This window comes from Atractosteus spatula, chromosome 12, assembly GCF_055471065.1.
Source record: "Atractosteus spatula isolate fAtrSpa1 chromosome 12, fAtrSpa1.hap1, whole genome shotgun sequence".
Classification (NCBI taxonomy): Eukaryota; Metazoa; Chordata; class Actinopteri; order Semionotiformes; family Lepisosteidae; genus Atractosteus; species Atractosteus spatula.
In genome coordinates, this window is record NC_142717.1 from 42,988,742 (window position 1) to 43,011,627 (window position 22,886).

General features: G+C 39.0%; 1 protein-coding gene across 7 annotated transcripts in view; it reads left to right on the forward strand.

The window, feature by feature from the left end:
* The first annotated feature begins 2,608 nt into the window (after nt 1-2,608).
* dync1i1a (dynein cytoplasmic 1 intermediate chain 1a) overlaps nt 2,609-22,886 on the forward strand; it is an 80,948-nt gene continuing 60,670 nt past the window's right edge. For 2 of the 7 annotated variants that reach the window (XM_088928464.1, XM_088928461.1), the window contains exons 1-4: nt 2,609-2,908; nt 7,626-7,743; nt 8,435-8,549; nt 11,643-11,733. In XM_088928464.1, coding sequence (XP_088784590.1) covers nt 7,636-7,743; nt 8,435-8,549; nt 11,643-11,733 — 314 coding nt within the window. In that variant the 5' untranslated portion in view covers nt 2,609-2,908; nt 7,626-7,635. Of the gene's footprint in view, nt 2,909-3,035; nt 3,068-7,625; nt 7,744-8,434; nt 8,550-11,591; nt 11,734-22,886 lie in introns of those variants that run through there. The other 5 variants (XM_088928465.1, XM_088928463.1, XM_088928462.1 and 2 more) reach the window with 4 other exon arrangements.

The window sequence follows — 22,886 nt, forward strand, 5'->3', positions numbered from 1 at the left end:
AGTTTCGTTGAACAATGGCAGTAACTGCCTCGAAATGAATGTATTTCATTAGAGCGCGCAATTGTTCTGCAGCACCAATCCCCAAAAGATCCTGGCACTCGGCCACATTTGGGCTGCCTGTAAACTTTTTTGTTCAGAAGGGCTTTTTTTTTTCTGGTGATGCTGTAGTTTTCTCTCTTGTACCTGCTCTGTTTAGTAAGTGTCCTTAATTTTATTTTCACCTCTTGTCAATCTCTGTATCGTTCCAATTTTAGTATACTGGTAGGTTAATTGGCTTCTGGGGAAATTGGTCCTAGTGTGAGTGTGTGTGTCTCTGTGTCTCTGTGTCTGGCCTGTGATGGACTGGCGTCCCGCTCAGGGTGTATCCTGCCTTGGGCCTGTTGCTTGCCAGGATAGGCTCTGGCTCCCCTGTGTCCCTGACTTGAAAGAAGTGGTTAGAGAATGGATGGACCAATCCAGCCCTGGGCCCCAGCTCTGCAAGGCAGCAATGCTAACCACTGAGCCACCATACAGCCCCAGATAACAACGGTATGTAGAACATAAATAAGCAGAATCTAAGGGTCTCTGAAAATTAGAACGTGGGGACAGAGAGCAAAGATATTAAATGGAGTTTACAACACAAATATGGGAGGGGTAACAGCAACTAGCCAGTCAGTCTCAGATAAGATCAGATCATTTTATTGGCCATATACAGTTTCTTGTATTAGGAATTTTTTCTTTTTCCTCATACCCCAGTTTGCTCTCCATGAGACACACAGTCAGGGAGAGAAGCTTGGGGTCAGAGCGCAGGGTCAGCCATGTACACGGCGTCCCTGGAGCAGTTGGGGTTAAGGGCCTTGCTCAGAGACCCAATGGAGTAGGATTCCTCTGCCGGCCGCAGGATACGAACTGGCAACCTTCCAGCCACAGGTGCAGATCCTTAGCCACAGAGCCACCACACCGCCCCTGTGTCCTGAGTCTTGATCATTCCTGACGTCTTTTCTTCGAGTTAAAAAATACTATCAATACTAATCCTAAGCCCCTTCTGTCCTTTGCATTTGTCTTCTGTCATCCCTCCTCCACCCCATCTGCACCTGGGCACTCTGTAGAGGGGTCCCAGCCTCCTCGTGCTCTGGCCTTTTAAGACCCTTAAATTCCTGGGTGCTGTTATTCCTAGAGGAATAATCTAAGCTTTAACAGCAGAGTATGTCAATGTGGCTGTCATCTCCCAGTGAGACAAACCGGGCAGCTACTGTACAGACTGTACATGCATTTTTGTACCAGAAAAGACAGAGAGCTCATGAGACAAACATGCTTCCAACACCTGCTTGCCCATTCAACTCCTCAGAGACAGGAGGAGTGACTGTGTTTATCCCCTCCTATCTGACACAGTAGCCCCAGTCACCGAACTTCAATCAGCCCAATGAGTTTTGCTCCACTACTCACATTCTCACCTCCCTACCCCCCTCGAATAGGTGTGTGCTCGTTCTAGGGTTCATAATAATAATATTCCTTACACTTATATACTGTAGCACTTTTTCAGACACTCCACTCAAAGCCCTTTACAGGTAACAGGGGCTCCCCTCCACCACCACCAGTGTGCAGCCCCACCTGGCTGATGCGACGGCAGCCATAGTGCGCCAGTACGCTCCCCACACACCAGCTCTCAGTGGGGAGGAGAACAAAGTGATGAAGCCAGTTCAGAGATGGTGGATTATTAGGAGGTCACAATTGGTAAAGGCCAATGAGAAATTTGGTCAGGACACAGGATTAACATCCCTACTTTTTTTTGTTTTTTAATGAGTTAGGCCCTCAGTTTTACTGTACGTCTCATCCAAAGGATGGCACCTTTTTACAGTATAGTGTGCCCGTCACTATACTGGGGGATTAGGATCCACAGACTGCAGAATGAGCCCATCTAGCCTACAGTATGTTTTTTTTGTGACCAATTGATCTGAGGAATCTCATCCAGCCATTTCCTCACAGAAGCTTCGGCAACGTGGATGAGAAACTTGCTCCTGACTCCCACAACAATTTGTGTTAGAAAAGGGCCTCTTGCTCAGCATAAAATGCACTTTCCCTTGGTTGGGCTTTGAACAAATGATTCTGCTCAGGCCTCTGTCTGTTCCTTTGACCATTTTAAATACTGTACTCGAATCAGTTATCCTGTCGCCCTCAAATGCTCATTTTAATCTTTAAATTATCTAAGGCATTTAAGGAGACATTCTTGGGGATTTCTACACAAATTCTAATCAGTGAGTATTATCTATAATTTCAAATCAGTAAGGCATTAATCTGATACATTCAGTGTATCCACTATTGATGGTACAGTGCGTCTGTAATCATGCTATCGAAAAAGAACACAGTCGGTCAAAATGTTGAATGGAAGCTAGTATTTTGTACTACATTACATTAGGACAAATCTGATGCAGGCATACAATATGCAGAATAAAATATGCGGTGTACCGTGGTTAATATTTTTAGATTCAAGTCTGGGTACACACCGGTGTTATCATGTATTCGTCTCGACTTTGTTCGTCTGAACGCCATTTTAACGATGCGATTCAAATAACAAGCCCCATCTGCTGCAGAATTATTCCAGGGATTGACATCATTCATTGTCGGGACAGAAGGTGGGATTTCCTGCCTATCCCACCGGTTGAGAGAAGGAAAGGAAACACATCAGATAGTGTAACGATACACTTAGGAGGGGAGGCGGCAGCGGAGATCGGAGCCGCGTAGGTGCATTTTTTTTAGTGCGTTCTTGTTTTTTCTTTTCGAGTGGGATTTGAAACAACAGGCATTTGTGCAGCTACGACACGTTCAGAATCGCTGTCACTTGCAGGGAGTGTCAGGCCGGCAGTTGCGGGCTGCGGTGATACAGCAGTTTTCTGAAAAACCATCTAGAGGGGCGAATACAGACAAGAAGGTACGACATGCATTTTAAATACGCGTGAGCCTGCGTTGTTCTGAATGCCGTGTCATTTCATTTTTCTGTTGCTTTTTTCTGTTGTTTTTTTCCCCCTTCTGAATGTTTTTATTTCCTTTTCATGCAGTGCGTCAGGGAAAACGCTGCACATCACTGGTGGTGAGCTGAGCTAGGTTGTTTTATTTTTAACCTAATACGATGAATCTTCGTATTGTATGTAGATATTTGTGTTTTGAAGGAAAGCATCTCGTACATAATAGAAGCATTAAAATGAAATGACGGAGCAAAGCAGTAGGTTGTTCATTTCTTTCTTGCAGTATGCGTATTTATTGACTTACTAATTATGTATGGTATCAGTATGATGGATGTAATTAACATACATGGAATAACAAATTTGACGGAAGTATGGAGACTCTCGGCAGAATAGTGTTTTATTATCTGTCTTTACAACATATATTACAACATAATAATGGGTTGGGGTTGTTAGGGTTGTTACTATGTGATGCCACCTTTTGACTTTTTTAGTGCATCAAGATGTTAGTTCAGTAAATTTGTAGATGAGATCAGCAATCCACTGGTTCTGTGGGCCTAGCTGGTCTAGCACAGATCTCACTGGGATCCAGTTCTGGGATTATTGGGACTCTTTTGCAAGGACCGGTTTTGTGTGTCCAGTGACATGGCAGAGCTGTAATGTCTTTCATCCAGAGCAATTCTTGTGTCTTAGGACAGGTGAGTATTGGCAAAGACTTGTCTAAGCCACACTTGAGACCCCTATTGACATTAGGTAGAATTTATACTGCTTTCTCTAATCACCATCTTTGGCCAGTCAGCAGCACACATCATACCAAAGAGAGTCAGGGATTCTAACAGTGCCCTTCTTGGCCTTTGACCAGAGATGAAGCCTTCTGTGGCATGCGTGTGTGGGCTTGTCAATGACAGATCTTTGCAAAAATTCCCCCGTAAACACATTTAGTCTGTAAGACCTGCGCACTGTGCCAGAATTGCACTTCTCATCCACCCAGTGCATAAAAGCACTGCTGCAGTACAAATAGTACTACCAGACAGCCTGTGTTACACAGTGTTTTAGTCTGTTTTCCTTTGCTTCTGTCTGCTTAATGTCTAGTTTGTGTAAATGTACAGAAGTATATCTGGTAAATATATGTAAGAATACTTATACAGTACATATTTACATTAACATATATCTAAATATATAGTGTAGTGTAGAGGATAGCACTGCTACCTCAGAGCCCTGGGTTTGATTCTGGGCTGTGGTCGTTCTGGGTGGAGGTTGCATGTTCTTCCCATGTTCACACGTTTTCCCAGTGACTCCAGTTTCCTACAACCGTCCATGGCCGTTTCCATGATGAGTAAGAGTCAGACCCCTCACTCATTATACTGTAGATCTTCTACAAAACAGATACTGTACCAAAGTAGCTGGGCTAGACTTCAGGTGAAGAAGGACCATGTGTTGAGAAGACCTACAGTATATGTTTTCAACTGATGGTATTAAGCTTTTGTTTTATATTTTCTATATTTTATGTTCTGTATTTACTTTTTTTTGTATTCATCACTATTGTTTTGTATGTTTTAAGTTTGTTTTCTTTTCTGTTTCAGATCTATGTTTCATTAATGTGCCTGGATTGTTTCGTGATTTGTGTCTGTCAGAAAGGTTTGGGTTTGGGACCATTGGTGGCCTTAATATTTCTGCAGTCTTGTTCACCATACAGTACGTTCTTATGATGACATCATATTACTTAACATGTCAAGCAGAAGCTTATATTTTTTTTGTTACTTTCATTTTTAGCTGATTTTGTATCAAAGATGGTGTGAATAATACAGACGCAAGTTAATCAGGATAAGATTATATTTAAACTGAAATAATGTATGGGATGCTTAATATATGGGAAAGTAAGTATTGGTAAAACTAAGCTTTTGGATATACAGCATATATATGGATTTGTCTTCTGTATCTCCAGCGATTCCTAGCTCTAGAATTAGCTGATAATTAGGATGTGTGCTACAATTCTCAAATGAGAAATGAACAGAACAATCAGAATGATGTCGTGAGCTAACGGAAAACTCCATTGTACTGTTCCTGGAATATATTAATTTTTGAACAGAAGGTTTTGTGATGTTTTATTTACTGTAATTAAAAATAAAGATTTTGTTTAATTATTTTAAACTCCTTTAGTGGTTATTTTTTTCTTTTCCTTTCTCTTTGATTTCTTGTTTTTTTTTTTAATTATTTCCATGACATGAAATATTTCAGTTTCAGACCAAGCAATTCTCGGGAATAGGGCTCTAGTTCACAATTATGTAGGAAATGCAACAGTGGCTCCCTCGAATGGCAGTTCTATGTTTTAATTTTAAATTCTAGTGAAATAAAATTTAAATTTTAAACAGTATTTTTTAATTAAACTTTGAAACGTGAAACTAATTTTAAGGTACAAGAGATCAAACATAGTGGCAAACAATGTAAGAATAATTATAAAGTGTGCATTTAAAAGGAGATTTAAAGCTCACTCGAAGATAAACATTTATTTCCAAAGTGAACAGATCAGCTCTACTCTATGAGGGTCAAAATGATGATTATGGATAGCATTTTAAAAGCTCAGGGAAAAGTATCTTTTTTTTTTAAGCAGAGTCAGAGGGTCAGTGAGCAGCCGACAGTCAGTACAGTAGTTTCTCTTTTAGGCGCAGGACTTTAATGTAGGCCATTGAAGGATCTCGTTTGAGGAATACCGCATCTGCCTTTTCTGGAATAAGTATACATGTGGGTCAGGTAATTAGAGGTAGGCTTCAGGTCTCTCAATGAGAAATAAAAATCAGACTGATAATGTTTTATATAACACTGTATAGTATTCTTAATATCTGGTGGAGGGCTGAAAAGGTTTTAGGATGATCCTGTGTAATTTGAAGTCTGATCGGTAGCTGGAGAAGATGAGCCAGATGAAAAGCCTAGTGTTCATGCCAGACGTACCAACAGAGGCCGCAGAAAGAAAATGGGAGTAGAATGAAAGTCCAATACTTAGAGCATTACAGTGGTGCAAAAAAGAGGACATGAAAGCACGACAGAAATCCTTCTTTATCTGCAAGGGAGGTCATCAGTGGTTTGAGGACACAAGAGATGTTCGTGTCAAAGGTAAGGCAGCTTGTCCTTAGAGTGTGGCAGCAGGTGACCTTTTCTAAACTGAGGAGTGATGCAGGAAGGCTCCTGTACATGTAAGTCAGTGGTTTTACCCAGTGGTAAGTTCAGCTATGTTTTGAGTTCAGTCTTTCTGCCATTTGGCCGAAGAACATTCCTGGCCATCCACATTTCTGGATTTATTTTGAGTGTCAGAGGTTGGGAAGCAATGTGGGAATATCCAGCAATCCTGCAGAATGTGATGATATCAGATGTGTAGCACGGAAGCCGTCAAAAAGGAGAAAGGCAGTAATGGGCACATTTATGCTGTGTTTATAATACAGGGACATTGCGGCCTGAGTTCAAGCTAAGCACAAGGTAAGCAAGGCTGGGCCTGGACAGTGCTGGAATAGGAGACTTCGAAGTATAAAACAGGTTGCTGCTGTCAGTAGTGCTGTCAGACCAGTAGGTGGAGCTCTTCACCCTGGACCAGAAGTTTTAACCCAAAGCCCCAGTGTGCGGACTGTGGACACTGTGTTGTAGTTGGTGCTGTTTTAATGCTGAAATGCTAAATAAGTTACTGGCTGCCTAACTGTAAAAGATCCCATGGCATTTTGCACAAGAGTAAGGTTGTCTACCCCAGTGCCCTGTCTAAATTCCACTCAAATTCTAGTGGTGAAGCAATTTCTCACTTCTTTCCCTGTCCCGCTGTGCTGCGGGGCTGCTGCGTGTCACCCAGGTTAGTGCTGCAGTTTAGAGGAGAACAAGGTAGGTCCCCTACTACAGTACAGTATGTGTAAAGCACATTAGCATTACTTGATAATCATGTAAGAAATGCATATTAAGATTATATAAAGAATGACACATTTGCTTGAACTTTTTTAAATTGTAAATTTTTTGTGACAATGAGATTATAGAAGACTCAATTGCAACTTTCTGAATGAAAGCAGTTACTGTATCTATTATTATATTAGCGTTTATAGCTTGTCTTGTGTAGTAATCTTTTGTGACAACAGTTGACTGCAGTTCAACGTTTCAAAACCAGATTTAGATTTTACCTGTTTGCAGATTCCAAAAACCTGCAATTTGTTTAAGTTGACTTTGATTTTAGGAAAATACCCAGCCAGAATTTTAAGCTCTCCTATTACAAAAACAAGGCCTTTAGCTATATTTTAATTCTGTTGAAGAGCCCTCTTTTCACTTAAGCTGAGGTGCAGCTATTTACACTATAAAACAGACTGGGTGCAATGTAATAACAGACGTGAGGGAGGTCATTGGGAAATAAGAATGCAGTTGTTTTTTTCTGGGATTAAGAATAAAAAACTGAAATGTTTGTTCCAACTCAAATAAGGACAGCCAAGGTCAAGATGGTTGTAAATATGTGAGTGTGCTACACAGAGGTTGCACTGGCAGTTATCCCAGCATAGGTCTAAGCAAGCATTTTGTCGATTGGAGTGTGATGTCTACCACAGGACAAGAGTCTCAGGGAAGAGAGTCTGCCACATCTCAGCTTCCTGATCTGTTCTTAATGGATCAGTTGAAGAGCACAAAATTCAGACCCTTGCATACAGAGCGGGCTGCTCTTCCTGACAGGTAGACCAAGATGTCGGACAAAAGTGACCTGAAAGCGGAGCTGGAGCGCAAGAAGCAGCGGCTGGCCCAGATCCGGGAGGAGAAGAAGAGGAAAGAGGAGGAAAGGAAAAAGAAGGAGGTAAGAGGCTGTGTCACGACGTTCCTGCGGTGTTCGAAACGGGGGCGGTGGGGGAATTGCTTTATTTCTGCGCATAACATTCTTGTCTTGAGTCAAAAATGGTAAGGGACAGAAACACCAGCATATAGTGTACCCTGATACATACGCTGATGCCTGGTTCCCAATATTTCTGTGACTGGATCACATTAATTTGAACTAGCTTTCAACTATAGATCCACTCCTCACATGGGATAAAGGATGTAGGATACTGAGGTTATTTAGATGATGTGGTTGGCAAAACTAAGGTTTGTACAGTTGTGCAGTGACTGGCAGTAGTTATCAAAAGGGCTGTAGATTGGCAATAAAAATGGGACACTGAGAAAGCGTGATTAAGCACAGCAATTAACAGTTAGTCTTATCGAAGATGGGCAAATGCATCAGCTACTGTACATTTCTGGTGTCACTTTAGGTTTCATACAGACAAATGTACTCGTAAAAGGAGCTGAAAGTCAAAAATGTTCACTCCCAACAGGAAACGTGTGTTTTTTTTTCAAAAAATGCGATTGTTTTGGAGGATTGAAAAACACTTGGACTTTAATTCTCTCCAGTGTCTCCGTCCTTTGGTTTGTCCTCGGAGCATGTGTGCAGTTTACAGCTGCCACTGGAGCTGCTGGTTCCTTTAATCGGCCTTTTCTCTCCTGGCACACGCCAGTCAGAGCTGCAGCAGAAGACGGAGCAGGTTCCAGAGGACTCGGATCTGGACCGAAAGCGCAGGGAGACTGAGGCATTGCTCCAGAGCATCGGCATCTCCCCAGAGCCCCCGTTAGGTAAGAGACCTGGACCTCTTCATCCTCTCCGTGTGGAGAACAGTTCTCCTTTCAGTGGTGTGCTGACAGAGGGAACGTAATGAGTGCGGTTGTCTGGGGAACAGCTGGGACATTCTGTAAACAATCCTGATTCAGTGTGAGCTGCATAACTCTCAAGATTAAAACACAATCAAAGGAGATCAGGCTGAGAAAATTCGGGAATGTGATGCAGATGTGCTGTAGATGCATCTCTGGTTCTTACCTACATTGATACAAAACAGTGGGAACATCAAAGCAAACTGCATGGATCACATCTGCCTGTCCTGTTAGAAGAAGGTGGGTTTTATGCTTCATGAACGATCAGACAACTTGGCCAACAGATACAAATGCAAAAAATAAAAGTCCGCCATGTCAAAAATGTTTTGGTTTATGTCGGCTGCAGAAACGACAGACAGCACAGTTTTAATGAAAATGTATTCATTCCTCCTGCACAATGTCATGTGGCTTTATTTAAATCATGTTTGGCTTTGAGATTCATGTTTCATCCCAAATGAAATTGGCTTAAAAGCTGAATGATTTTTGTGTTACTTTGCATTATTTCTGATCCCTTTTGCACAATTGCTCAGGTCATTTGCCACATCATTTATTTTCCTTTTTTTTACTGCATGCCTAACAGTGTTGACACCATCAAGCTTCTAATGGATTAAAGGTCTCATTAAATACTAAATTTCATTACCTACAATACTGCTTTTGCCTGTCCTAAATTAAATATGAAACAAAATGTTGTCAGTTGGTCTATTTGTATAATTTTTAAATCACAATTTTATTTTTTTTATGTTGGTATACAGTACATAAACTACTTTAAACAATCATTTAACTTGGATAATTAAATTAATAGAAATATAATAGTCAGCAATACGTCTATACATTTACATGTATAATTGTCTGAAATACTATATATTACTATTCATACTATTATATGAATAAGATAATGTGTTGCATTTATTATGAAAAAATTGAATTATTTTAGAAATCTTGATATACTTGATATTCTGTATCTATGCACATTGTTATCATACCTTGACCACACTCTGATGAAATCAGGGATCCAGCTATTTTGTGCCATAAAATTAGGTCATTATAAATGCAACACATCAAAGAGCTTAAGTAATTAATTTAATTAAGAAAATCTTTTATTGGAATGGAGTCATGCAAATTTGTATAATATGCTAAATGTCCATTATTTACTTTGGTATGTGTATAAAATATTGTGTTTAGCACTATATTTATAAAATTAAATTAACATAAAGTATTGTATTATGCTAAGCAGGATCATCTGCTTTTACTGAACCAATGCATACAATTCCATCCTCATACTGTCAGTTTATTTTCTTTCACACTCTCATGAGCTGTTTGAATAATTTCATTAAAACTCCATTATACTGCATACATTTTCTGATTAAGATGTTATTTCTAACTAAGTGAAATTAACTAAGTGGAAAAAGTTCTATACGTGTGGAGTAGTAGATCGGACTGTCAAAGAACGTTTTCATAAGTATTGATAAAAATACAATAATTAAAGATATTTAGAAATGTTAGTGATATAATTAATTTGATTTCAGATATTTTAATGCAATGGAACACATAACAGGTTTATTCCGTGCTGTAAAGAGAATAAAATAAACACAACGTTTCGGCTCTGGAGCCTTCTTCAGGTGTCTTCAGATGTCACCTGGAGAAGGCTGCACAACCGAAACGTTGTGTTTCTTTTCTTCTTTTTTCAGCTTGGAATAAACCTTTACTTGTTCTTTTGCAGCCCACGCATGCTGACGCTGCTCCCTACTTGAATTTGAATACAATTACACCTAACTGCTAGTGCATATGTTTATGTTCAGTAAACATATGTTTATGCCATTTACCAAATGACATTGTTTAAACAAATAGTAATTGAGGGAAATTATAAAAAAATCAAAGCGGTTTTAAACATGGCATGGTGCTAGAGCATGGCAAAAAGTTACTTATTGTCATGGAGCCAAGGAATGACCACTCCCTACCAGGGGATCTAAGTAAATTATTCTAGATCATACAGTAAACACAGCAGGAATAAAAATACAATAGTGACAATGTACATATGCTAATTTATACAGATATGAACAAAGAGTAAAAGATAAACACAAAACATCCAGGAAGGTTCTCACTACTTTTCTGTCACATGGAAAGATATGTCATTCAGAAAAAAAATTATTAAAGGAAGCAATATGTTTTAATAAACTTATAGATTATTGGTACTGTAATGTCCTACTGTGTGTGATGTGCAGATGGTTTAATAAAAACCTATTTATCAATTAACAAAAACAGCCGTAAGAATATACTGGTTTCTCTGAAAAGAAAAGTCTTTCTGGTGCCTTTCGAAAGAGACATCCAAACCAAAAAAAAAACCCCTTAGGCCCCTGTGGTCATGGGGAACCCTGTGGGACTGCCACAATACTGTAGAGGTGTACTGTAGTTACACCTTGTGTGTTAGGCTCTATGTGCTGTTGTGTTTTCCATCACAGCACACGGAAGGTTCTGCCAGTTTCCTAAACTTTCATTTCTGACTCTGTGTGTGTTAGAGGAGTCTAGGAACCTTGAAAACACTGTGAGAAACAGTAAATGGTGTAAAAAAGACTGTAATAGTGTACATTGTACAATTGTAAACTGTGTGTACTTTTATAAACTCTTTAAAGCTGTGCAATCTGAACTTTGAATCAACACCTAAGCAGTTTTAGCTGTGATGTTGGTCCCTTTTAAAAGACAGACAAAAAGCAGTATGATGTTTTTGCAGTTAAAATTAGCATAACATTGCCTGCTGTGCATTTATGTGGTGTCTTTGACCAGTAACACCCAACCCAGTTTAACAATTCATGTTCATTATAAATTGGAAATGTAAAGCTGTTTAGGAATACATTTGACTTTCTTCCTTTCTTTTTTTTTCTTTTTAATTTTTTGCTTTTACCATTTCAATCCATCCTGTTAATTTAACCCCCTTTTTCTTTCGCTGTGTCTGACACTGCTCTCCATCAGTGCAGCCGCTGCATTTGTTAACATGGGATACCTGTTATTTTCATTATTTAGTCCCAACCCCTATGTCTCCTTCTTCGAAATCAGTGAGCACGCCCAGCGAAGCAGGCAGCCAGGACTCGGTGGAGGGGGGGGCAGTTGGAAGGTATGGCATTTCCTTATTGATTCTGTACACACAGATACAGGCTTCTGCTATCTCCATCCACATCGGCCACCCTCTTCCTCTTTCACAGTACTAACCCTCTTCGTCACAGACTCACCCTCTTCATCACAGCACTCATCTTCTTCCTCACAGTACTGACCCTCTTCCTCAGAACACTCACCCTCACCCTCTTCCTCAGAACACTCACCCTCTTCATCACAGGCTCACCCTCTTCCTCAGAACACCCACTCTCTTCATCACAGACTCACGTCTTCCTCAGAACACTCACCCTCTTCATCACAGACTCACCTCTTCCTCAGAACACTCACCCTTTTCATCACAATACTTATCCTCTTCATCACTTCACTCACCCTCTTCGTCACAATACTCACCCTCTTCCTCACTTCCCTCACCCTCTTCCTCACTTCACTCACCCTCTTCATGACAGTACTAATGCTCTTCATCACAGCACTAACCCTCTTCCTCACAATACTCAGCCTCTGTATTAAAGCACTCACCCTCTTCCTCACAATACTCAGTCTCTTTATCACTTCACTCACCCTCTTCATCATAATACTAACCCTAAATCTAAATCAAAAGGATTTTTAACCTTTCCCCTCCTCTTAAGGTTCACAGAACACTCACAGTTGTAGTTTGTTTACTTGGTTTGAAACAGCAATCTAATCTTAAAACAAGTCTGATTACTTTTTTCATACAAAATGCTGTTGAATATTTCCAGAGTAATCCAACATCTTAGTCTTAATCTATAATGATTCATGAAGGCATTATAGGTTACAGTTTGAATGTACTGATTTTTCCTTCTTCTTATTGAACCCTTTGTGTGTGATGCTTGGGGACACTCAGCTGACTTTGAAAGTTTTAGCTGCAAGGAAAACTAGACTTCAATATCTGATGACCTTTTGAATATCTTTTCATTGAATTCAATGACATTTTGCCTCTGAACTGACACGGAGGTACAGACAATTTTAGCTGGTACTTTTAGTCCATAAAATGCCATGCTTTTACTGTAGATGTTAAAATGTAGCCACCGCATGTCTCTCTGAGCTTACGTATCTGAGCTGCTGAAAGCATCTGTGGAAATTGAATATAAGAACATAAAAAGTCATTCAGCTTCTACGTATTTGTCATATTCCAATATACTTAGTTAAAATATCACAGTTTCATGTCTAGACCAGTCTCAAAGTGTCAGCCTTTACTATACTGTACGTCCTGCTAATGCATTCTGTACATTAATAACTTTTCTGAATGAAGATAATTGTTTTAACAATTTCTAATTACTTTAAATAGGCTTTTAACCAGTCTGCATTAAACTCACTAAACATGAAATAACTGCTGTGAAAAGCGGGGACACTGAAATAGCGCCGACCTTCATCAATAATCAAGCTAACAAATATCCATCTCAAACTGTTTCTCATACAGCTTATAGGGGCTAAATGTTATAAACAGAATTGTCAGGAGTTGAATGGGATTGATGTTGAATGGATTTTGCCTTCCAGTGTTGCATGCTCAAACATTCATCAACACATTTCCTCAGAAATTGATTGATAAGATTACAGTGCCACTTCTAATACCTGGCTAAGGCTCGATGAGGCTACTGTTTTAAACAAAAAAAAACACCTTAACTGTGTTACATACCTCCTCATACCCTTTTTTAAAAAAACCCAATAATGTATTGAGATAATTGTTCTACAACAATAATGAAAACGATGGATTTTGTCAATATGGCTACCCATGGGTTTTAAATGTAACACATGTAGTTGTGCTTTGCCCCTGCAGTCACTCATGGGCTCAGAGAGGACACAGCACTTGGCAGTACACAGTGGGAAACTCCATTGCTCCTAAAGACTGAGTTCCACACTGTGTACGTTTCAAGGAGGGTGCAACATCTGCACGTCCCTGAATACTCTTACATAAACAGTTTATGGTAGACTACTGGAAGATCTTGCAGGCAGATTATGAAACCCTTAAACCCAGAACTTTTACAAAAATATAAAAAACACCTGGTTGCATGTTGCATGATTATGGTATCTGAAAATACTAATTAAAAGATGTTTTTTAAGTTACCTTGTTAGCATGTTATTAAGAGCACTGCTTGAAAGTGCGTGACATTGATGTTATGCGCATGTCACAAAATTAAGCACTCTGTAACCCTTCGTTCATCTGCTCTCTTTCTTTCACATTGAGTTCGGCACCTTGTGACTTATTGTACTTTAACACTGAACTTGACATTCTTGACGTTCTAATCTTTTTGCTGTGAAGCCAAGCATTCTCTTTGCCTTTATTGCTTCTTTGCATTGCCTAGATACCGAGAGCAGTGTACTTTAAAATCTAGGTCCTGTGTTTTTCCTTCCTGCAGTATATTTCCTTGCCTGAATGATTTTACTAACAGTGAATCTGATGTGCCTCACATTTGCGCACTCTGACACCTTCTTGTACTGAATTGTGTCTTGTTTGTTGTCCATTCCCCCAAGATTCATATCATCAACAATCTCACCATGAGTGACTGAGATCTTGATCATAACACATACTGTACAGGTAACTGCCCAAATAAAGGAAACACTTGAGAAAATGATGGATACAAAGTATATTGAAAGCGGGTCCTTCCACACAGCTGTGGTTCCTGAATTAATTAAGGTAATTACCACCCCATCATGCTAAGGGTCATCTATTTTGGCTACCATGGCTCAAAGAAGAGATCTGAGTGACTTTCAGAGAGGGGTTTATTGTTGGTGCACGTTTGGAAGGAGCTCCAGTGACGAAGACTGTTCAATTTGTTCATGTTTCATGAGGAACAGTGGCTGAGGTGATGTTGGCATGGAAGACTGAGGAAAAGACATCATCAGCTAGGAGCAACTGTGGACAAAACACATACTTTTTGACCATGGTGTCTGTGCATTGGTTCGAGACGCAAGGCAAAACAAATGATAAACTCTGAATCTGTTGACTGCGAATGTCAGTCTACAGTATTGTAAGATGTGAGCAGGCAGCTTCATCCAGTTCAGGCTTGAGTGTTTGTTTTCCATGGTGAAGGGTGCTGGCAGCTTTCTTATAGTGTGGGGAGCATTTTCCTGCAGGTTTAGGTCCACTCAACCCATTTATTATTGGGCAAGGTGAACCATATGCATCGGCCATCCCAGTCACCAGATCCCAATCTCATTGAATCTCATTTATTGATTCTGGAGAGGTGCCTGAGGCTGTGGTTTCTACCACCAAATCAACAAAACACCAAATGATGGAATTTTTCAGGGAAGAATGGTGTCACCTCCCTCCAGTAGAGTTCTAGATACTTGTAGAATCAATGCCAATGTGCATTGAAGATGTTTGCTGGCCCAGTGCCCTAAAACATGATATGTTGGTGTTTCCTTTATGGTACTGTAGCAGTTACCTGTATGTGTTCATATTCAGTACACAAAAGAGCACTGGCTGAAGCTTGTGGTATTGCTCTCTGTGTCCTACAATGGAGATGGTTTAGAATCTATCTGTGTGATAGGCCCACATTCCCACCGCTTACAGAGGCTCTCTGGAAATATCTACAGCGAATACACAATGTCATAAATCCTATCTTTTGTTTGTATTGACTTTCCAAAGGTCATTTGCTTCCTTATGGCTATAAGGAAGAGTGTATTTATGTTCAGACTGTATTTAGGCTCCGCTCACGGACTGCATGGTTGCTTGGTTTGGTGTTTTCTAACTGATGCAACTAAGAAATTCAATGTCTTGAATTGCGCAGAGGATAATCAGCACTGCACAGACTTAATTGGGCCTCCTTCTTCAACAAGTGCTGGAAAAGGGAATGAATGCAGCATCAGAACGCTGTCGGAAAGTGAAGCTTTAGTTGGGATCTTTTTTACACTCATGCTTGACCAGGCCTGGTCAGGAATTTGAGAACAGATACACTGATTTTCTACAGCTGGAGCCCTGTGTGGTGTTCCTTCCAAAACCCCGATCATGGCGGTGGATGTTTTGTGACATTTCAGAACAGATGGATGTGCTTTTCCATCTCAGTTCTGTGACCCCTGGAAATGGGAATCGTCGCTTCTTAGCATGACATCCCATTGAAGTCACGTCGATCTGCTGTGAATCCGAGGAGCCTCAGGGATGCAGAGAAATACAACAGCATGTGAGCAGCAGCCAAGAAAGCAGCTTCTCTGACCTGAATGTCATCTGTTCGGTGTTCTGAACCTGTCTGACTGACTCTGTCCAAGTTAACTGCAAGGCAGTACCTCAGATTGCAAGACACTGATAGGCACCATGCTGGGCCAAGCCTCTCAACAAAATGAAGGCATCCATACATTTTTAAATATTAGATAATATCTAATCTAGGCGCTCTTATAAAAAGACATACAGACAATAAGTAGCTCAGAATGTGTTTTATTGATTTGAAGTACTGTAGTTCTCTAGACAGGTTGGTGGCCCCTGGCTTAAGGCAACCAGTCCTATAACATACCTGGAAGTTCCCTGTCATCACTGTAGCCCATCTCACTGCAGCTTGGGTACATACTGTAGTTCCCATTTTCCACCAGCCAGTGAGGTCACTTTGCTAGCTCTAGGTGGGTGTGGAAGCAAACAAGACCGATCTTTAGGAAATGGCTTGGATATATCCTCGGGAAAGAGGACAAAACTTTGGCAGCTCGGATACGCAATCTCAGTCTAACGTGCACCCTGTGGACAGTATCCTGTTTGTACAGGTCACCTCTTTTCTTTTAACAGATGTTATGTTTGTAACCAACATTTTTTATATAGGTACAGAATGTTCATAGTTTCAGACATTTAAACATTTTTGTTGATCTCATTCTGTTGAAATTTGATTGGTAAAATCCAGCATATTTAGTATTTGCAAACATTAAAGCAGGTGTAGTAATATAGTACAAAGAGGCTGCTTTTAGAGGGACATCTTTGATACAGTATGTCTAAAAATAAAAGGATTAATTTGACAAATGTAGAAATTATGCAAGAACGCCCATCATATCTTAATGTGAAGATTTTGGTAATAGAAATAGAAATGCTTCCTTTACTTCCTGTAAAAAACTTTTTAAAATCATATAATATAGGACAGATCAAAATACTAACAGAGAGTGATGCTCTGTGCTTTCAGACATGCTGTTAGTAACTAGTGTTAGATACTGGTTTAATAAACTCTGTCATATAATAATTGGTTCAAGTTTCAAATTTAAAGAAATTTCAAGTAATACTCAGGAAAGCTCATATACGTACTGTACAATATACAGCATTTTTTAATATGCAGGAAAGAGGTACGGTATGTTTTAAGAGTCACAGTAACACATCCCTTTATTTTCCAAGATTAGCTTTGACTTTTGTCAAATCCAATCATAATGTAGGTGCCTGTGAGTAGGTGGTGCAGGTAGTAAGAATTTCAGTTTTCCTAGTTTCCATTTCAGTATTGTAGTTACTCTTACTGTACTGCACCAAAGTCCCCTTTATTGTAGCAATTTTTAGTTTTAGTACAAAAGCTAAGAATATAGGCCCAGCTTCTCTCCTCTGGGAAGGTAGCTCAGTTTAGACATCTGCATTATATAAGCTCTGTATTCAGGTTTCCTGCTGTGTTTCCTTTGCTCTTAGCGTGTGTCTGATAACTGTACTTTTCCCTTTAATCTCTCTCAACGGGGATGGCAGATATAGGTAAGCAACAATGTGAATTGTGTGGGTCTTGTGTTGTGTTTGTTAACTTGTCCATTGTGATCTGCTGTTGAACTCTGACAGAACCTTCTGAATGAGGCGTTTTTAGTAGTGTCTTCTTGGCAAAGCAAGGTGCTCTTGGGAAATCTGGATTTAAAAAATGCTGGTAGTTCACAATTGCTTTGACTTTCTCTCTCACTGCAACACTTTCATTTTCATGTCTGTTTCTAAATAGATTAAATTTCACATTGTCGCACTATCACATGCACTACTGCTTATTTTTGATAGCTTAAAATGAGGACTGTGCCAACTGGATTGTGAATCAAATGAAAAATGACTGTACAGAATTTCACATATGTAGATGTATGTTTTACATAAATTTATAATCGGTGGTGCATATTGACTCAGTTAGATGTCTTACCACACCAGAAGATTCAAATGTCTGTAATTTTCTGTGACTGCTTTGAAAACCAGATGAGGGAAATCCAGTTATTAAGATAATGATTTAAGATGTACGAAAACCCCCTGTCCTTCGATATGAAATGTGAAGGCAGATACAGTATGTGAGGCAGGGTCAGGCAAGCCAGTGGATTTACACATTTAACTGCTCTTTTCATTTAAAACTTATTTTCATCTCCTTATGCTGCTCACGTTATGGGATGGGTTTGAAGCTTTGTACTGCATTTTTAAAATGCCCAAGCTGAAACATCAGATAAACTGCAAAACTTCCTTTTGTCAGATACTGTATGTTAATTGCATAAGTATTCAAAACCGTGAACCCCATATCAGGTGGAAGTACATTTGACAGCAGTTACAGCTGGAAGTCCTCTTCTCTGAAACCATGTTGCAGCATTTTTACATTCAAACTTGGCGCAAACTCAGAGCTGTCTTGAATTATTAGACATTTATAGAAAAAGGAGAGATTCTCAATGTTTTCTCCCTAAAAGCTTAATCTTTCTTCCTTGTTCAGTGGTGTACAGCCATACTGTATCTGTATCGCCTAATGACGGTGGATGACCCAGAGTTTAGAAACTTCCCAGTTCATTTAAGTTATATTTAATATTTTACCAGTTGATTCAAATATAGTAATATGTTATACATGTACTATAGCTGCCAAGACCAGCAAATGACTCTGTGTAATCATACATAAACTATCATGTTTATTCTTCATCAAATAAGCCTTTTTTAAATATTTACTGTCAGCTCTCATGATAAAAGAAGCAGTGCATGGGTAATTTTTTTATTCCTAACATACTTAAAACAACAACATTGTTGCTCTCGTGAGAGGTTATAATTTTAAAGTAGCACTGCATTAACAATATAATATAAATATAGACACAGTCCATGCCACAAGACCATTTTCAATATGTTGTCAAGTTGCTTATTGTGTAAGTATACAGTGCCTTGCCAACAGTATTCAGATCTATTGTATGGTGGCCCGTTCTGTGATGCATGCACATTTTTTTAAAACTTAATATTTTATTCAGAACAGGAAAACTGAAACTAAGGGGAAAGATAAGGTATTGTAAATGTCAGCAAAAACTGGAGAGAAAAAATGATTGCATATTGTGAACCCAATAGCATCTTTGGCAGCACTAACAGCCAGAACTATTTTTGTTTAAATCTCTACCAACGTAGTGCACCAGCTTGGTGACTTTGTGTGGCACGACTTTGTGTGGCCCACTCAGGGACATTCGCATTCTTAGCTTAAGCCACTTTAATCTAGCTTTGGCCTTGTTCTTTGTATCAGAGTCCTGTTGAAAAAAGTGCATTTTTGTCACAGTTTTAGGTCTGAAGCAGGGTTTTCTGTAAGATTTGCCAGCACTCTGCTCCATTTACAGTATGTTCCCATCAGTCTTAATACACTTTCCAGCTCCTGCTGATGAGAAGCAGAACTATAACATAATGCTGCCACCACCATGCTTGACAGTAGGGATAGTGTTGTCATACACTATGCTGGGTTGTGTCAAATGTAACTCTTTCCATTTAGACCAAAAGGTTTTGATTTTGTCTTGTTTGACCGCTGAACATTTTTTGCCACATGTTCGCAATATCACTTAGGTCAATTGTAGGAAAACCTCATCAGGATTCTGAGATTTCTTTTTTCAGTTCCACATAAGACCCCTTTATGGAATGCTCTGGAAATTTCTTCCCATGGACATCTCAGTCTCTTAACTCTGTAAGTCTCCGTAGTCCACACAATGGCATCCTAAGCAGTTTCTTTCTTGTCCTGCGGCTCTCACAGAGTTAGTAGGGGCAGTCTGATCTAGGCAGTGTCTATGATCGACTTCATCATGCTCAAAATGATACCTTCTTCTGTTCTGTGCCTTTATGCAACTTTAACACAGAGTTGTTCTTTGGTTTTCATAGTTGAATCTTTGCTTCACTACCTGACTGAGGAACCTCACAGAGACAGGTGTATTTATTCTGAAATCATAGGAACCACTCTTATTACTCACAGACAATCAATTGTGTGGCTTGTTAAGGTAATTTTGTCCGTCTGAATTAATTTGTTTGCCAAATCAAAGGGTTTGAATACTTATCAGTTCAGTTCAGTTTATTGTCATACAGTATGAACAAGTACAATGAAATGCTTATTTGCGTGTACGCTCCTATACAAAGACTTTAAGGAAACACCAAAAACATAAACAAGGAACAGTGGCAACAACAACAGCAAGTAAAATAACTTACATCTTAGAGAAAAAAAAAACCTCAGTGTGAGCCAGTGGTAGGGGTAGAGTTCAGTCATCTGACAGCCTGTGGGAAGAAACTGTCTCTGAATCTGGAAGTTCGTGCCTTTCTGCTCCTATAATGCTTACCGGAGGGAAGGGGGAAGAAAAGTGAGGAACCAGGATGACTGGTATCCATAGCGATACTTTCAGCCTTCCTGAGGCAGCAATTAGTAAAAATGTCTGAAATAGAGGGGAGCTGTACTCCAGTGATGGACTGGGCTGACCTGACCACCCCCTGTAATGCCAAACCATGTTGTAATACCACACATGAGCACGCTCTCAATAGCGCGCCTGTAAAATGTGGTAAGGACAGTTGAAGATAGATCAAGTTTTTTCAACTGTCTGAGGAAATAAAGGTGCTGTCTTATGCAATCAGGATTTTTCTTCCATGTTATCTGTTACTTTTTTTTGCTTTGAAGGTGATGTTTACAGTATAATGCGTATTTATTGCTACTTCAAAGTGTCATGACTGCAAGCTTTAAAGCAGCAAAATGTGAAAACTGTGCAGGGTCTTAATACTTTTGCAAGGCACTGTCTATAGCTGAAAATTGTACATTGAGTGTAAAATATCATACAGATATTCAGCATGGATTTAACAACAGACTGTTCAAGTGAACCTTTGATAATTTCACAATTTTTAAAACCAAACATTGTATAATAACAAAAAGGCATCACAACAGTACTAAAGTATACCTATTGCATAGAAAACATATAATTACTGTGGGTCATTTGTGTAGACAAAGTGGTCTTTGTGGAGCTGAATTATAGTTAACAGCTTTTAAAATTCTTAATGTGATATAGGTGTCTATAATATGGCATGTGTCCTTAACTTCAGCTCCCATAAAAATGGCATTTTCTTTCTGTATTTGTTTCATACAAAAGTCAGATTAAATTTAAGTGTATCTCCTAAAGCATGAAAAAGTAATTTTGTCAAAAAGGGAAAGTAAGATGGCGACAGCTGGTGTGCGGTTAGGTAAGAATGAGTGTGGTGTACAGGACATCAGTTGTTACATTAACCTTTTTTGAACGGTTAAAGACAGTTATAGTCAGCCTTTGTACTAAATCAAAAGAGAAAATATTTCCACAAGCAAATTCAAAAAGAAAAAAATAATCATTTAAAGGGCTGCCTCTGTTTTTGGCAAGAGTCTCAGTCTTCTCCAGTTTCCACGCTGAGGACACATAAAAGCTCTTTGAAGATCAAGTAATGATGGTTTAAAGCCTCAGAATCTGTCATTTAAATGTAATGCAGAGCAGCCAATTCCCCTTGGGTCACACTTAACACAGGAATGACTTAATATTTCTTGGCCTCATCTCATTCCACAGTTTACAAAGGGCTGTTGTCTCTTTGTTTCTGAGGTTAACAGAGCCCACTTGCCAGTGTAAGCTATTTTCACTGACATGAATGACAATTCAGACTTTAAGGATTTATCAGGATTAATGTGGCACTTGATGTACTGTAGCTGCCTCAAGATTCATGTGTTTAGTTCCAAAGCACTGCACACATTAAATATAGATGTGTTTATTTCTCTTACTGTGCTTAATTTAATATATTACTGTAAATGTCAATATATAACATTTTTATAAATCTACATATAGTGGCCAACATTACTTGAAGTAGGGCATTCAGCACTTGTTAGACTATTATGTTTATCACATTATTGACAAAATCTGGTCAAATATATGGACACAATAATCTGGCCCACAGATATTGAGTTTATTTTTATTTTATGTGCAAGGATATGTTAAATGTTTAGCCATGGGAGCTAGGATGTACACTGTCCTTTTTAATACTCAGACATTGAGAGTTTCTGAAGACTTTTGCCCCGGAACAGAATTTTGCTCTAATTTTATAAGAATTAGATACAATGTTTTGGTGACACCACCTTGACAAGCTTGAGATGGCTCATGTGGTGTTGAAAACTGTAATTAAATCTATTGGGATTGTAGATGGGATTTCTACAGAAAGAGCAAATTGGGACAAAGTTTGCTCTGGAGTAAGTTTTGAAACTACCAGGAGTTTTTTTATCTCAATAGTTAAATAGTTAATTGGCCACAACAGAACAAACTATTATTCACAATTACAGGTGAACACAATGAGTTGCGACCATTTTGCTTTTAAAATTTCCTTTACTTTTGTAATAGAAGAGATGTTTCTTTTAATAACCTCAATTTTTTTAACTTGTGCAACTAATTATGCCTTTGTTTAAGAAGCGTTCAGACAATTTTTTTCAAAGCTGTGAGGCTTATGAAAAAAAAGTAAAGTCTGTTTTTTACTTTGCCTCAGAATTGTATAATACAGTTTTTTTAAGTTGAATATTTGAAAATTCCAGTTTTGTACCACAGAGGCCATGAGTATTATGTTGCCTTTATGGGACTGAGTGTTTTTTGTCTTTTATCACATCTTTACTCTACTCTTCCCAACCGACTATAGAGTCCACATTTTCTGTTTAGTGGATCTTGTAAAACTATTTAGAAGACAAATACTACCTAAACATGTTATCCAACTGAAATTCATGAAGCCACATTGACAACTGGAAAAATAAAGAGTACACTAGTTGTGCAATGAAATATCCCGTGCACTTTAATAACTGATGTTGTTATGTTGTCAAGAACATAGATGTGAAAGAGAGCCAATGACTCATTGTAGATTGTACTTTTAATAAAACCACAGCATTTTAAAAAACATGATCAATTTGTGCTTTACTTTTATTTTTACTTACTTTTATTAAGTTGTTAGTGTTTTTCATTTTTAGTTGATTCATTTGT